Raw genomic sequence first — 17,380 nt, forward strand, 5'->3', positions numbered from 1 at the left:
TCTGCAATTTCCCTAGCCATTTCTTTTAGCACTCTGGGATGCATTCCATCAGGGCCAGGAGACGTGTCTATCTTTAGCCCCATTAGCTTGCCCATCACTACCTCCTTAGTGATAACAATCCTCTCAAGGTCCTCACCTGTCATAGCCTCATTTCCATCAGTCACTGGCATGTTATTTGTGTCTTGCACTGTGAAGACCGACCCAAAAAACCTGTTCAGTTCCTCAGCCATTTCCTCATCTCCCATTATTAAAACTCCCTTCTAATCCTCTAAAAGGACCAATATTTACCTTAGCCACTCTTTTTTGTTTTATATATTTGTAAAAACTTTTGCTGTCTGTTTTTATATTCTGAGCAAGTTTACTCTCATAATCTACCTTCCTCTTCTTTATAGCTTTTTTAGTAGCTTTCTGTTGCCCCCTAAAGATTTCCTAGTCCTCTAGTCCCCCAGCAATCTTTGCCACTTTATATGCTTTTTCCTTCAATTTGATACTCTCCCTTATTTCCTTAGATATCCACGGTCGATTTTCCCCTCTTTCTACCGTCCTTCCTTTTTGTTGGTATAAACCTTTGCTGAGCACTGTGAAAAATCGCTTGGAAGGTTCTCCACTGTTCCTCAACTGTTCCACCATAAAGTTTTTGCTCCCAGTCTACCTTAGCTAGTTCTTCTCTCATCCCATTGTAATCTTCTTTGTTTAAACACAAAACACGAGTATTTGATTTTACTTTCTCACTCTCCATCTGTATTTTAAATTCCACCATATTGTGATCGCTCCTTCCGAGAGGATCCCTAACTATAAGATCATGAATCAATCCTGTCTCATTACACAGGACAAGATCTAGGACTGCTTGTTCCCTCGTAGGTTCCATTACATACTGTTCTAGGAAACTATCGCGGATACATTCTATAAACTCCTCCTCAAGGTTGCCTTGACCGACTTGGTTAAACCAATCGACATGTAAATTAAAATATATGTCTCTTATCCTGTGTACATAACAGTAAATATACTTTGTTCAAAAACCCAATAAAAAACATGTGTTAAAAAAAGCACAGTTGCTTCACAGCTCAAGGGTTCCAGTTTCGATTCCCGGCTTGGGTTACTGTCTGTGCGGAGTCCGCACGTTCTCCCCGTGTCTTTGTGGGTTTCTTCCGGGTGCTCCGGTTTCCTCCCACAGTCCAAAGATATGCATGTTAGGTGGATTGGCCATGCTAAATTGCCCTTAGTGCCCAAAAAGGTTAATCATAGATCATAGAATTTACAGTGCAGAAGGAGGCCATTCAGCCCATCAAGTCTGCACCGGCTCTTGGAAAGAGCATCCTACCCAAGGTCAACACCTCCACCCTATCCCCATAACCCAGTAACCCCACCCAACACTAAGGGCAATTTTGGACACTAAGGGCAATTTATCATGGCCAATCCACCTAACCTGCATATCTTTGGACTGTGGGAGGAAACCGGAGCACCCGGTGGAAACCCACGCACACACGGGGAGGATGTGCAGACTCCGCACAGATAATGACCCAAGTCGGAATCGAACCTGGGACCCTGGAGCTGTGAAGAAATTGTGCTATCCACAATGCTACAGTGCTGGGTCCATGAGTCCCTTAAAACCAGTAGGGTTACTGGGCTGCGGGGATAGGGTGGAGGTGTGGGCTTAGGTAGGGTGCTCTTTCCAAGGCCGGTGCAGACTCCATGGGCCGAATGGCCTACTTCTGCACTGTAAATTCTATGATCCACTGCCTTTAAGTATTACAAATTCAATTAACTTAATAAATTCTGTAAAACTTGTGACAACAGACTTGTACACGGAGTAGTCTGTAGCTGATCGAAACTGCAAATTCCTTTTACACAACTCTCTCAATTCATTTGAGCAATTGTAATTGACTTAAGACACTGAAGCCCCAATTCCAGAGGTCCCGCCTCTGAACCTGGCACCCACAAATTTTGTTAGGGAGGGAACCGCATCCATGGTTCATAGAGGCAGTTGCATATGGTAAAGCACAGCTACCTTTAAACAGATCAAATTTTAACCACTGGGATGTCCAAAACATGACTTTTCAGGAGAAGCTGCAAAGCTGTCGGAGCTATTTGGAGAGGCAGGGTTCCCTTTTGTATAGGTCTAAGGTTACCACTGGGAGATGTACGATGTCCTTCGGGAGAGGTCAAATGTGCTTGGAGATTGTTTAAAGTGGACATGAATGTGTGTAAAAGTGGATAAATTCATTAGTACTGTCATTCTTATTGCAACTGTCAAGCTTCCAGGGAAACTGTCAAGTTGTTCGGGCATTTAAATCTCCTGGTCTTTACTTTAAATAAAAAAATCAGTGTTGCTATTTCACTTTGTCTGTTATCATTGTAAGAGTTCTGCTACATGACTGATTCCAAAACCTATCATTATCACAGTGGGATGCCTGTCAGTTCACAGATAGGTTGACAACTTCAAGTAGTGATAGTCTTTGATGTAGGACTATGAATACAATTTTTTGTTTTATAAGAGATTAAATGTGTTGAATTGGTTTTTATGATTGTGAGTGTTTTTTTTTTAAATAGTGAAACCATCAATAGACACTTACAACTTTACTTTATTTAATCTCAGCATGGGCCCTGAGGTCTGTCCATGGCAGATACTGGATGAGCACAATAAGAAGTCTCACAACAACAGGTTAAAGTCCAACATGTTTGATTCAAACACTGGCTTTCGGAGCACTGCTCCTTCCTCAGGTGAATGGTACTGGATGAGTTGACATGGAGGGTGTGCGGGCAAAGAGTGGTGGGTGGAGACATGGGTTGGCATGAGTTTGCACTAAGTTGGCAAATGGTCTAAATAGAGCAATGGGGAATGAATAGAAAGGCATAAGTTGGCATGGAGGATATAAGGGGCCAAGGGGAGGAGGGAGGATTGTGCGCATTAAGTGGCATGGATAAGGCTGTTGTGTTATGTAGTTTGGAATAACACAAGTTGCCACTTGATGCAGTTTTGAGCAAAAGATGCCACTTGATGTAGTTTTGAGTAAAAGATGCTCCAGACTTTGAAGTGAGTTCAATGTGTTTTATTGAACTATTAGCACAGTTCTCAATGAGTTCGACTCTCTGCTAATCTAACTGTAGTAACTCAGTCTAACTGAACCAGCCTTACTCTAAGCCATGTGCTGGGTTGTTATGCTGGGGATACAACCTGTCTCACTCTGTAGATGTTGGTCTGTGGAAAGAGGAGGGGTGTGAGTGCCTCATCCCTTTTATAGTGAGATACCACCCCTGAGTATCCTGACTGCTCATTGGTCATGTCCTTTTATATGTGTTCATTAGCTACATGTTTGCATATCATGACAAAGGCATGGAGAACGAGTGGGTGGATGAGGAAATGTGAGGGGTGAAGGCTAGAGGGCTGTTTTGTATTTGATTATTTTACTTCCAGCTGCAATAATGTTCCAAAGCATTGAGGCGGGCCTTTCACACAGCCCTCCTCAGCATGCGGAAGCCCTTGTGGCTGTCTCTGAAAGCTTTCTGGGAGCAGCGTGCTTGACTCCTGTTAACATCCGCACACCTCAATCCCGTAAAAAAAAATCTGACTGTTCGGGGCACGTCCTCCCTCGTCAGGTTTGTGGACAAGAGTATTTTCTTGAGCCTTACGCCAGTGGTAGGGAAATTACTGGAGAGAATTCTTCGAGACAGGATCTATCCCAATTTGGAAGCAAATGGACGGATTAGTGAGAGGCAACATGGTTTTGTGAAGGGGAGGTCGTGTCTCACTAACTTGATAGAGTTTTTCGAAGAGGTCACAAAGATGATTGATGCAGGTAGGGCAGTGGATGTTGTCCAAATGGATTTCAGCAAGGCCTTTGACAAGGTCCTTCATGGTAGACTGGTACAAAAGGTGAAGTCACACGGGATCAGGGGTGAGCTGGCAAGATGGATACAGAACTGCCTAGGTCATAGAAGGCAGAGAGTAACAATGGAAGGGTGCTCTTCTAGTTGGAGGGCTGTGACTAGTAGTGTTCCGCAGGGATCAGTGCTGGGACCTTTGCTGTTTGTAGTATATATAAATGATTTGGAGGAAAATGTAACTGGTCTGATTAGTAAATTTGCAGATGACACAAATATTGGTGGAATTGCAGATAGCTATGAGGACTGTCAGAAGATACAACAGGATTTAGATTGTTTGGAGACTTGGGCGGAGAGATGGCAGATGGAGTTTAATCCGGACAAATGTGAGTTAATGCATTTTAGAAGGTCTAATGCAGGTCGGGAATATACAGTGAATGGTAGAACCCTAAGGATTATTGAAAGTCAGAGAGATCTAGGTGTACAGGTCCACAGGTCACTGAAAGGGGCAACACAGGTGGAGAAAGTAGTCAAGAAGGCATACGGCATGCTTGCCTTCATTGGCTGGGGCATTGAGTATAGAAATTGGCAAGTCATGTTGCAATTGTATAGAACCTTAGTTCAGCCACACTTGGAGCATGGTGTTCAATTCTGGTCGTCACACTACCAGAAGGATGTGGAGGATTTAGAGAGGGTGGAGAAGAGATTTACCAGAATGTTGTCTGGTATGGAGGGCATTAGCTATGAGGGGCGGTTGAATAAACGTGGTTTGTTCTCACTGGAATGACGGAGGTTGAGGTGCGACCTGATAGAGGTCTACAAAATTATGAGGGGCATAGACAGAGTGGATAGTCAGAGGCTTTTTCCCCAGGGTAGAGGGGTCAATTACTAGGGGGCATAGGTTTAAGGTGCAAGGGGCAAGGTTTAGAGTAGATCTACGAGGCACATTTTTTTACACAGAGGATAGTGGGTGCCTGGAACTCACTGCCGGAGGAGGTGGTGGAAGCAGGGACGATAGTGACATTTAAGGGGCATCTTGACAAATACATGAATAGGATGGGAGTAGAGGGATAAGGACCCAGGAAGTGTAGAAGATTTTAGTTTAGACGGGCAGCATGGTCGGCACAGGCTTAGAGGGCCGAAGGGCCTGTTCCTGTGCTGTACTTTTCTTTGTTCTTTGTTTGTTATTTTCCTGACTCTGCGCTCCTGGACTTGGGAGCAAAAATTCAAACCACCGTATTTAATTCTCTGATTATTGTTGTAATTCAAAACTGATATCAAACTGATGTAAAATTAAATTATGCTTCTATCCACGAGTCCCTTAAAACCAGTTGATTTGAGATTCTCGGAATATCTGCAGTTTAAATATTGTTACTAGGTAAAGCAATATAATAATTATTCTGAGATTTAATTCTGAATTTTGTTTTTGTTAACCAGGTGTTCCGAAGGATTCTTTGGACGACCTAGTAAACCAGGTGGCTTATGCCAGCCCTGCCAGTGCAATGGTAACCTTGATCTGTCAGTACCTGGAAGTTGCAATTCTTTGACAGGAGGGTGTCTACGCTGTATTGAGGGAATCTCTGGTCAGTTCTGTGATCAATGTGCTGAAGGCTTCTTTGGAGATGCTGTAGTGGCCAGAAATTGCCGATGTAAGTGTGTTTCATTCTTGAGTTGGCCTTTGCTCCTTAAAAATTAAAATGATTGATGATCCTTTTGGGCAGATGGAAAATGGAAGTTACAGTGAAAAGCCCCTAGTCGCCTCATTCCGGTGTTCAGGGAGGCCGATACGGGAATTGAACCCACGCTGCTGGCATTGTTCTGCATTGCAAGCCAGCTATTTAGCCCACTGTGCTAAACCCGCCACATGTGCACGTGTTCCGGGTGTGTTCTGAGCTTGCGGCATTCTGTGCTTCCTTGTTTTGCACCATGTCGGCGATTCTGAAAATTAAACTAGAGCCCTGTCCCTTAGTGGCCATGTTTGGAGTGTCAGACTTGCCGGCGCAGCAGACAGGGAGAGAGGCTGATGTCCTCTCCCTCGCCCCTCTGATTGCTCAAAGGCAATTGCAGAGAGGATGGAGGCTAGCTTCTCCATCTAGTGCCTCAGTGTGGCTGGAGGATCTGATGGAGTATCTATACCTCGAGAAAGCCAATTACACTGTGAGGGGAGCAATTGAGGAGTTCTACCAAAGAGGGCAGCCGTTTATCTTGTACTTCAAAGAGCTGGTCACCATTGGTTGCTGGGGATGGGGCACATGGGAAGGGGGGAGAGAGTTGGGGGGGTTAGTTTTTTGTTTTTTTTATATATGGCGGGGGTGGTGGGGGTTTGTGATTTGGAGTGTTGTGTTGTTTAGGTGTTCTGGAAAAATGGAAAATGTTTGAAAAAAAAATGCACCTTTCAGCGGACTTTTACTTGAGTCCGCTGAATCGCATCCCAAGAATCACTTATTCTGAATCACTTATTGTGCTGACTTCTTCCGTCAGCACAAAGCATTTCTGTCCACAGTACAGATGATGCGTCTAGCTCTATTTTAAAAGGCATTCCTATGGGCTGGGGCACACTGGGCTAAATCGCTGGCTGTGAAAGCAGACCAAGCAGGCCAGCAGCACGGTTCGATTCCCGTAACAGCCTCCCCGGACAGGCGCCAGAATGTGGCGACTAGGGGCTTTTCACAGTAACTTCATTGAAGCCTACTCGTGACAGTAAGCAATGTAATGGCCCTATTTAGCACAGGGCTAAATCGCTGGCTTTGAAGGCAGGCCAGCAGCACGGTTTGATTCCCGTAACAGCCTCCCCAAACAGGCGCCAGAATGTGGCGACTAGGGGCTGTTCACAGTAACTTCAGTTGAAGCCTACTTGTGACAATAAGCGATTTTCATTTTCATTTCATTGTGTGTCAAAATCGCTTGACTTTCAGCTGATACACCTCTTTTACTCTGATAGAAATAGGTCCTCGGTAGATAGCTGGTACTTCGATAAGTACTACCTCTTTTGTAATGGTTCCCGGATCCATTTGCCATTTTTTAAATTTAAAAGTGAAACAATCACAATTATAATGCAGCTTATCGTGGGTCTCAAACACATTCTCAAACTAATTCATATACAATACATTACTTTGAAGTCAAATGATGAGTGTTATATAGAAAACTGTAAAGTAACTTCTCATTAACTGGAGGCAGGATCAAAAGTCCCTCAGAGAATAATTGACATGATATTTGTATGAAAGTGTTAATGAGATTATGGAGAATTAGTGGTGATGTAACTCACATGAGACCTACAGACGAGAGCAATTAGTTTCCCCGTGAGTTTCATTGAGTACAAGCTGACCCGCTGGAGGGCAAGGAGCCCATGGACAGGGTTAGACATTGATATAAAAGTCAGCCAGACTTGGGATACCTCCGAGCTGGGGTCTGAAGACTATTGTACAAATTATTACTTGGCAATAAAACTAGTTTCTCTTGATCCACTAACCTCGGACTCCACTGTTGTCACTAAAATTGGTAATAAAGCTTGGACCCAGTCCAGGTCATGTTCAGTCCCCTGTCAGCTGTCATGGCCTGCTACAAATGGATTAAAACTATCCTGAACATGTGGGCGTTGGTGCTCTGGTCTATTTGCCTGTCATCATCAAATGATAATGCTGCTGCAACAACAAGTCAACGCAGCTGGCCAATCTTTGAAATGATTCAGCATCAAAACATACAGGATCTGTGCTGGCTATTGGTACCTTTAATAAGCATGCATTTGGATGAGATAGGTTCCCTCTGGCACAGTAATAGAAAAAAATCAATATAAAGTATGCCACTGCACTGAAGCTTTTGTATATTGTATGCTGATAAACCAGCATGCTTTAATACGAACAGTGGGATTCATCTGTTCTTTCACCATTGTTTGTGTTATATTTTCATAGCTGTCTTTAACTTCGAGAACATAGTCTTTCTGATATATTGTATGTGCCCTTCCCTCTATTGTTGGAGAATTCAAAGAGCTGTCAATTGCAGAAAAAATCTACAAAAGAAACCAAACAACAGCAACCAAATTACTCATTTTCTGTCCTTTTGCTGTGCTTCTACTGTCTAAAACTCCATTGTATTCAAATCTCAGCAGGATCCACAGCTGTTTGAAAGAACATTTCTTCATTATATTTTTAATTACAGTAGGAATACGAACATTAAAAATGCTATGAAAATTGCCCCATGTCTCCTTTTGATGATATTATTCTGTCAAGTATAGCAAACATGAGCTGGAAGAAACTTAGGTTATTGGAAAAGAGAGAAAATAAGTCTGAGTGCACAGGAGTCATTTGAACTTTGCTTCCAGCATGCCTTACTTCTCTTTGAATAAACCAGTTAACATCTTCAGACTCATAGGTAAACATAGGTTGACAGCACCAAAGCAAGCAATGGTCCATGCATTTTTTATTGCGCACTTTGAAAAATAATGGTGACCATAATTGAAGGTAAATCTTTGCATTTATTTGTGTACACGATAATAATGAATGCATTTCATAAATGATTGGGTGTAAAGCACTTTGGGAAATCCCAGGATAGAATAACGTGCTCCAGAAATGCAAGTACTTCAATGTTTTGAAAACCTTCTAACTTTATCGGTTAAGAGATTGGGTGGAGTTTATCATAGAATCATAGAATTTACTGTGCAGAAGGAGGCAATTCAGCGCATCAAGTCTGCACTGGTCCTCAGAAATAGCACCCTAACTGAAGCCCATGTACCTACCCTATTCCCGTAGCCCAGTAACCCCCACTTAACATTTTTTTGGACACTAAAGGCAATTTAGCATGGCCAATCCACCTAACCCACACATCTTTGGAATGTGGGAGGAAAGCGGAGCGCCCGGAGGAAACCCACGCAGACACGGTCAGGTGGTAGAAGTTTCAGTAAGGGAGCATTTCGGGAACAGTGACCACAATTCAGTAAGTTTTAAAGTGCTGGTGGACAAGGATAAGAGTGGTCCTAAGGTGAATGTGCTAAACTGGGGGAAGGCTAATTATAACAATATTAGGCGGGAACTGAAAAACCGAGATTGGGGGTGAATGTTTGAGGGTAAATCAACATCTAACATGTGGGAGGCTTTCAAATGTCAGTTGAAAGGAATTCAGGACCAGCATGTTCCTGTGCGGAGGAAGGATAAATACGGCAAATTTCAGGAACCTTGGATAACGAGAGATATTGTAGGCCTTGTCAAAAAGAAAAAGGAGGCATTTGTCAGGGCTAGAAGGCTGGGAACAGACGAAGCCTGTGTGGAATATAAGGAAAGTAGGAAGGAACTTAAGCAAAGAGTCAGGAGGGCTAGAAGGGGGTCACGAAAAGTCATTGGCAAATAGGATTAAGGAAAATCCCAAGGCTTTTTACACGTACATAAAAAGCAAGAGGGTAGCCAGGGAAAGGCTTGGCCCACTGAGGATAGGCAAGGGAATCTATGTGTGGAGCCAGAAGAAATGGGCGAGGTACTAAATTAATACTTTGCATCAGTATTCACAAAAGAGAAGGAAATGGTGGATGTTGGGTCTGGAGAAGGGTGTGTAGATAGCCTGGGTCACATTGAGATCCAAAAAGACAAGGTGTTGGGCGACTTGAAAAATATTAAGCTAGATAAGTCCCCAAGGCCTGATGGGATCGACCCCAGAATAATGAAGGAGGCTAGAGAGGAAATTGCTGAGGCCTTGACAGAAATCTTTGGATCCTCACTGTCTACAGGTGATGTCCCGGAGGACTGGAGAATAGCCAATGTTGTTCCCTTGTTTAAGAAGGGTAGCAAGGATAATTCAGGGAACTACAGGCTGGTGAGCCTTACATCAGTGGTAGGGAAATTACTGGAGAGAATTCTTAGAGACATGATCTACTCCCATTTAAAAGCAAATGGACGTATTAGCAAGAGGCAGCATGGTTTTGTGAAGGGGGGGTCGTGTCTCACTAACTTGATAGAGTGTTTTGAAGAGGTCACAAAGGTGATTGATGCAGGTAGGGCAGTGGATGTTGTCTATATGGACTTCAGTAAGGCCTTTGATAAGGTCCCTCATGGTAGACGGTCACACGGGATCAGGGGTGAGCTGGCAAGCTGGATACAGAACTGGCTAGGTCATAGAAAGCAGAGAGTAGCAATGGAAGGGTGCTTTTCTAATTGGAGGGATGTGACTAGTGGTGTTCCGCAGGGATCAGTGCTGGGACCTTTTCTTTTCATAGTATATATGAATGATTTGGAGGAAAATGTAACTGGTCTGATTAGGAAGTTTGCAGACGACACAAAGATTGGTGGAATTGCAGACAGCAATGAGGACTGTCAGAGGATACAGCAGGATTTAGACCATTTGGAGACTTGGGCGGAGAGATGGCAGATGGAGTTTAATCCGGACAAATGTGAGGTAATGCATTTTGGAAGGTCTAATGCAGGTCGGGAATATACAGTGAATGGTAGAACCCTCAAGAGTATTGAAAGTCAGAGAGATCTAGGTGTACAGGTCTACAGGTCACTAAAAGGGGCAACACAGGTGGTGAAAATAGTCAAGAAGGCATACGGCATGCTTGCCTTCATTGGCTGGGGCATTGAGTATAAGAATTGGCAAGTCATGTTGCTGCTGTCTAGAACCTTAGTTCGGCCACACTTGGAGTATAGTGTTCAGTTCTGGTCGCCACACTACCAGAAGGATGTGGAGGCTTTAGAGAGGGTGCAGAAGAGATTTAGCAGGATGTTACCTGGTATGGAGAGCATTAGCTATGAGGAGCGGTTGAATAAACTCGGTTTGTTCTCACTGGAACGACGGAGGTTGAGGGGCGATGTGATAGAGGTCTACAAAATTATGAGGGGCATAGACAGAGTGGATAGTCAGAGGCTTTTCTCCAAGGTAGAGGGGTCAATTACTAGGGGGCATAGGTTCAAGGTGCGAGGGGCAAGGTTTAGAGGAGATGTACAAGGCAAGTTTTTTTACACAGAGGGTAGTGAGTGCCTGAAACTCGCTGCCGGAGGAGGTGGTGGAAGCAGGGACGATAGTGACATTTAAGGGGCATCTTGACAAATACATGAATAGGATGGGAATAGAGGGATACGGACCCAGGAAGTGTAGAAGATATTAGTTTAGTCGGGCAGCAAGGTCGGTGCAGGTTTGGAGGGCCGAAGGGCCTGTTCCTGTGCTGTACCTATCTTTGTTCTTTGAGTTTTTTCTTTATCTAGAATGTACCATTTTAAGTATTAAAAATGGAAGGCTACAAGTACCCGACTGCATTGTCAAAATGAGAGAGTACGAAAAGCAATAGCTGCCTAAAAATCTGTTCAAAAACATACAAGCCTAAACATCTAACCAGGTTGATTTATTGGGATAGAAGTGTTCGGAAATAATTTTTGCATTGTGCATAATTACTGTATTATATACATTTTTTATTTTTTCAAAGTCTATTATATTTACCAGTAAACTATCTTTTCCATCCATTTTCTCAAAAATAAATTTAGTAAGTATGGTTGGATGGTCCTGGCAATTTAAAATTGAGGCTGACAGGTAGAAAAAGATTTTAAAGTCCTTCAACATATCGTTATATCTTGTAAGTGAATGGAAACTGAGTGCTACTTTGACATATGTTTAACACTAGTTGCGCTGGGACATTCGAATGTTCCACACTTGGTTTAGATATTTAATTTACATAGAGAGGCACATTAAAAAGAAATTAATTCCCAGTGACACATTTGCACTACAGCCTTATCTAATATTTGCCACAAGTTACGTATTAGCACTGTGATGTTAACCAGGGAGCATTCATGAATTTGAACTACATTGAAGGTGTACCTTTAGATGTTTCTATACCACAATATCTCAAGGTAAAGTGTCATTAATGGAAAATATAAATGATTATATTTGACACCATAGCCCACATACTTTGTCTCCAACCATAACAATCTGACATCTTGGCTGGAGCATACCGGCCACTAAATAGTTTGGGAATCAATGGCTTCTGCAGCCAATCCCTGGAATGATAAGACCTTTGACCAAACAATGAGTCATAGAATCATAGAATTTACAGAGCAGAAGGAGGCTATTCGGCCCATCGAGTCTGCACCGGCCCTTGGAAAGAGCACCCCACCCAAGCCCACACCTCCACCCCATCCCCGGAACCCAGTAACCCAACCCACCCTTTTTTGAACATTAAGGGCAATTTAATATGGCCAGTCCACCTAACCTGCACATCTTTGGACTGTGGGAGGAAACTGGAGCACCCAGAGGAAACCCATGCAGACACAGGGAGAACATGCAGACTCCACACAGACAGTGACCCAAGCTGGAAATTGAACCTGGGACCCTGGTGCTGTGAAGCAACTGTTACCCGCTGTGCTACTGTGCTGTCCATGGCTTTTTCAACTACTGCTTTCTTGATGAGTGAAGGTTCAATGCAACTGCACTTCTAAAATCTGCCTTTCCAGGACTGAAGTTATGTTCTACCCTTTGAAGCCCAGAGTCTGGGACAGGCAACAAATTAAAAATTATACAGATTCCTACCATTTGTTACTTTTTTCCATAGTTCTTAACTTCACATCGGTCTTTGGCGAATGCGCCTCCCTCCTCCAAGTTACTTGTTCAGTCAGCATCTTCATTACTGCATAAAAGATCCTGAGTGTCATATTCAAATTAATTTTGCCTATTGCTGTTTACTTTTGCTGGCCAAACTTGAACATTATGAAAAGCATCTCTTTAACATGCTGCTCAATGCCTTTATGTAGTAATTGGCCCATTAGATTTCCTGCCCTCCAAATTGGTTTAACTTTGCAGTTCTACAAGCTGATATCAATCAGCCCATGCCACAATTAAAATGTCAGTCTGACTACTTCAGGCTAGGCCCCGCTTGCCCCGTCCATCACCTGCCTGATGTGCACTTCACACAAAATCATCTCTAAAGTCACAATTTCAGCTAGTTTTTTATATGCATAGCTTTTTAAAATACAGATTGTATCCCGACAATCGGAACTGCCTGTGCACATGATCTCTAATAGAAGTGTAATAATATTGATTTTGTTTTTCTCAAGCCTGTGAATGCCATGTTAATGGATCCATTGCGGAGCTCTGTGACAAGCAGACTGGACAATGCCAGTGCAAACACAATGTTGCAGGAAGACGGTGTGATCATTGTTTGGTAGGTATTGTTAAAAAAATTCTTGATATTGAAACATTTATAAACACATTTTTGACAGCTTCTCATAACTATCATATTGTGTATTGAGAGTGAGGTAGGGGATATGTCCACCTCCAAGAGTAAAATAAAAGAAACAGGAAGAATATCCCCCATTGCTACTGCCTAACAGATATATCAGTCCCTGTACTGCCTGGGATTTTCCAGGGGGATTGGAAAAAAATAAATCTTGCATTTTCTTTTTGAAAAATCAATGCATTGGAGAGGGTGGGTCTCCTCAGGCCAGGAGTTCCCACAGTGCTAACCTGGATCATCTACATCATGGTTTGCTGGCCTGTTCTTCCAGCAGAAAAAGGCACATTAATCTTGTGAATTGTGGAACTTCCAACGAGCAGGTCAGTTTTGTTTTCAGTTTTTACTTTCTTCACAGCTCTTTTAGCATGCTGGAAAACTGTCTTGTATCCCTGCGTAGCCCAGCAAACCATTCCCCACTTCTTCCAGGCCAGCTGGAATCCCAAAATGTCCTCGCATTGGCCCCCAACTAACCCTATACCCCAGTCAGGTTAGTGTATGGTGGGTAGCAATGATAAATGGTTCAGCATTAAGTATAAATCAATATGAACTGATTAGGCAATCAGTTCCTTTGTTACAATCTTATGTTAAAATAACATTTTTTGACTTAGAAAGCTAATTTTGAAGTTTTTTAATCTTTAATGGGAAGACATTTTTCAAACATTAAATATCCTGACATTTTTCTGATAGCTTGTAATGAATTGGAGACTGAAATTTCAAGTTCATGAATAAAACTTGACTTTGGAAGGAAAAGGTAGTGGCTTTGGTTTGTAAGTGATGTATATTCAGCTGCACATTCTGACATGTTCAACAGGAGCTATCTCAGTGTCAGGGCAACACCATTGTAATCCTAATTGTCTTTCATTTTCTTTGAGCGCTGCTCCCCACTAGGAGCAAGGGACTATTGAATTTACCCTTCAACGTGTTAAACTTCATATATGTTAGAGGACACCTGACTTCAAGGTCTCTTCTAGAAATCAAATTGTTTGGAATAGAAGAGTGCTTTTCTTCCCTGTTATGGTCTTGCCACACCTTGTGGTCTCAAGCAGCTAAGATGGCAGCCAGACAACTTGATTTCTGGCCAATGTTTCCGTGGAGCCTGCTTCCATGAGTTGTACAATTGCAGCTGTGTAATGAATATTATTCCCCTCATTTTCTCACATCCTTATGGAACATTGGCTGATCTCAGTTTTGCAACAGTAGTGCTGAAATGAAGAGTCCGTCAGAGGAAGTTTCGCTATCCCACTGTCTGTGCCCCTCATAGCTGAACTCACACAAAACGTAAGAGGAGCTTACTAAGATGTTTAGTAAGTGATTCTACTGTGTAGTGCATGATATTCTGAGTCTTGAGTTTGTGGATGGGTTAATCAAGTTCTTGCAGCTGTTAACCAACTGAAGGCGGGCCAAAACAATGTCCTGGTTTCCTTGGGCCTCATAGTAACTTACACAGTCTATGCACTAAGTCTATAAAATAATGAGGGGCATAGATAAGGTAGATAGTCAACATTTTTCCCCCCAAAGATAGAGGAATCTAGAACTAGAAGATATAGGTTTAAGGTGAGAGGGGAGATATACAAAAGAGATGAGAGGGGAAATTTCTTCACACAGAGGGTGGTGAGCATCTGGAACGAGCTGCCAGAGTTAGTGGTAGAGACGGGTACAATTTTTTCCTTTAAAAAAACAGTTAAACAGTTCCATGGGCAGGGTGAGTATAGAGGGTTATGGGCCAAATTATGGCAAGTGGGACTAGCTTAGTGATAGAAACTGAGCGGCTGGGCCAAAGGGCCTGTTTCCATGCTGTAAACATCTATGACTCTATGACAGCCATGAGCAAAGAGGTACTTGGGCAAGGGGTGACTGTATGAAATGGAGGGAACACAGCATGCAGAATATAAATTTGACTTGCGGGCTTCACTTAATAAACCCACTCCAAAATAGCAAGTAACTGGGGGAAGAATGACAAAGTGGTATATATCAGTGACCCATAGTGTTGCAACACAAATAACCAAGCAGTGAAAGATAGGACTGAGAGCTGGACTTACAAGCCTTTATTTATAAAGACACACATTGTCAACCAACAACACTTCTTTCAATCGATTCCCATATGTAGCAGCATAGAAACATAGAATTTAGGAGCATGAGTAGACCATTCAGCCCTTAGAGTCTGCTCTGTCCTTCAATATGACCTTGGCTTATCCTCTATCTCAATGTTATATTCCCGCTTTCTCCCCATATGCCTTGATGTCATTAAAATCTAAACAAATATCTCTTTTTTGAATTCATTCAGTGACATAATCACCCCAGCCTTCTATGGTAGATAATTCCACAGGTTCATACCCTCTTGAATGAATAAATCTTTCCTCACCTCAGTCCTAAACGGTCTACCCTGTAACCTGAGAGTGTATCCCCGGTTCTAGATTCCCCAGCCAGGGAAAACATCCTCCCTGCATCTGGTCTGTCCAGCCCTGTTAGAATTTTAGATGTTTCAGATCTCCTCTCATCCTTCTAAACCCCCGTGAATACAAGCCCTGTGAAACTAATCTCTCCTCATAGGACAGTCCTGCCAACTCTGGTTATCAGCCGAGTGAACCTCTGCTACACTCCCTCTGGGGCAAGTATGTCCTTTCCTAGGTAGGGAGACCAAAACTGTGCACAGTACTCCATGTATGGTCTCGCCACGGCCTTGAATAACTGCATTAAGACATCCCTACTTCTACTTGAGTCTCAAGTAGGACTCAATTACCAGCCATCACCTGAATACAGTTAAACATCTAATTCATAGACAATTAAAACATGGTGACAAAGCAACTTTCGCATATCAGGTGGACGTTTGGCACAAAGTGGAATGCTAAAGCCTGTTCAGCTTTGTGAGCTCAGTGCCTCTGATGTGAGAGCCAAGTGTAGTTGCTGCTCAAACATCATGAATAGACTGGTCATTAACACCCATACGAACGCACTAATATTGAGCAGGTTTAGGCCACAGAGCTCCTCGAACCTGCTGCGCCATTCAATGAGATCATGTATTCAATGATCTGCTTGTAATCTCAACCCTGCCTACTGATAACCTTCCACCCCTTGATAATCAAGGGTTTATCTCGCTCTGCCTTCAAAATATGCAAAGTCTTTGCATCTACTGCCTTTTGAGGAAGAGTGTTCCAAAGACTCACGACCATCTGAGAGAAAAAAATTCTCTTCATCTCCTCAAATGAGTAACCCCTTATTTTTAAGGAAGAAAGTATGTCAGACAGTGTGCAAACCCATGCTACTCTCACAGCCTTTAGTATCCATTTCAGAGCAACATTCCCAAAAGCGGTTCACACACTTTTATCAAGGATGGGTTGTGGTACATTCGCTATATCATAACAGTGACTACATTTAATTGGCTGTGAAGTTTTTTGGGATGTCCTGAGGTCAGAAATGTAAGTTCTTTCTTTAGTCTGTGTGACTAAAACAAATGAGGGAGAAATCAATGGAAAACATCAGGACCGAGGATTTCCTTCAATACCTGCATCTTGAATAATTTTAAGTCTGTTTGAAATGCTGTTCAACTTTATTCTCTAATAATGAGAGCTTATCATAGCACTGTAGCTTGGGTCAGGATTGAAAATGTATTCATATCTATTTGCTCTTATGTTCGTGCTGTTATTTTTGTGTTTTCTTTTATATCCTGTGGGCTGTAAAGCCTAACTGCTGGTGGGATCATGAAAGGAAGGACTGCGTGCCATGTCTGTGCAGTCCCATCGGTTCCATGTCACTCCGGTGTGACAAAACAGGGCACTGTATCTGTAAGCCAGGCTTCTTGGGGAAACAGTGTGCTCTCAGCAGGCAGCTCTATGAACAGCAGCAGTATGATGCGGGTTCAGAGATGGCAAAACCTGTCCAAAGCCAACGTCGCCGGTGGTGGGCATCAGGCATTGGTGGTTGTCCACGTGGTGCATACAAACCTGCCACAACCTCTGCCAGAGGGGTAAAAGTGCATTGTGCCTGCGTGCTGTGTCTTCCTTCATAATTGTGTGGATTAAGAGAAATGATTGCATTCCCCTTTTGAGAAACATGTATCACATTTTTTTAACTTCTGCTGTTGCACAAATTTATAGAGCAATACAATGTTAATGATTTCAGAGCTGGATATAAATCCAAATTAATCTGATGTGGCACAGTGGTTAGCACTGCTACCTTAGTGCCAGGGGACCTCGGTTCAATTCCCGCCTTGGGCGATTGTTTGTGTGGAGTTTACACATTCTCCCAGTGTTTGCGTGGGTTTCCTCCAGGTGCTCCGGACTTCCCACAGTCCAAAGATCTACAAGCCAGGTGGATTGGCCATGTTAAAATTGTCCCATAGTGTCCGAAGGTATGTGG

General features: G+C 42.9%; 1 protein-coding gene across 5 annotated transcripts in view; it reads left to right on the top strand.

Annotated features, from left to right (window-relative positions):
- Window positions 1–17,380, top strand: part of lama2 (laminin, alpha 2) — a 607,521-nt gene that overhangs the window by 360,746 nt on the left and 229,395 nt on the right. For 4 of the 5 annotated variants that reach the window (XM_038799796.1, XM_038799798.1, XM_038799797.1 and 1 more), the window contains exons 19-20: window positions 5,260–5,471; window positions 12,846–12,952. In XM_038799796.1, the coding sequence (XP_038655724.1) occupies window positions 5,260–5,471; window positions 12,846–12,952 (319 nt within the window). Of the gene's footprint in view, window positions 1–5,259; window positions 5,472–12,845; window positions 12,953–16,703; window positions 16,989–17,380 lie in introns of all 5 variants that reach the window. The other variant, XM_038799795.1, reaches the window with a different exon arrangement.

This window comes from Scyliorhinus canicula, chromosome 6 (genome assembly GCF_902713615.1).
Source record: "Scyliorhinus canicula chromosome 6, sScyCan1.1, whole genome shotgun sequence".
NCBI classification, from domain to species: Eukaryota; Metazoa; Chordata; class Chondrichthyes; order Carcharhiniformes; family Scyliorhinidae; genus Scyliorhinus; species Scyliorhinus canicula.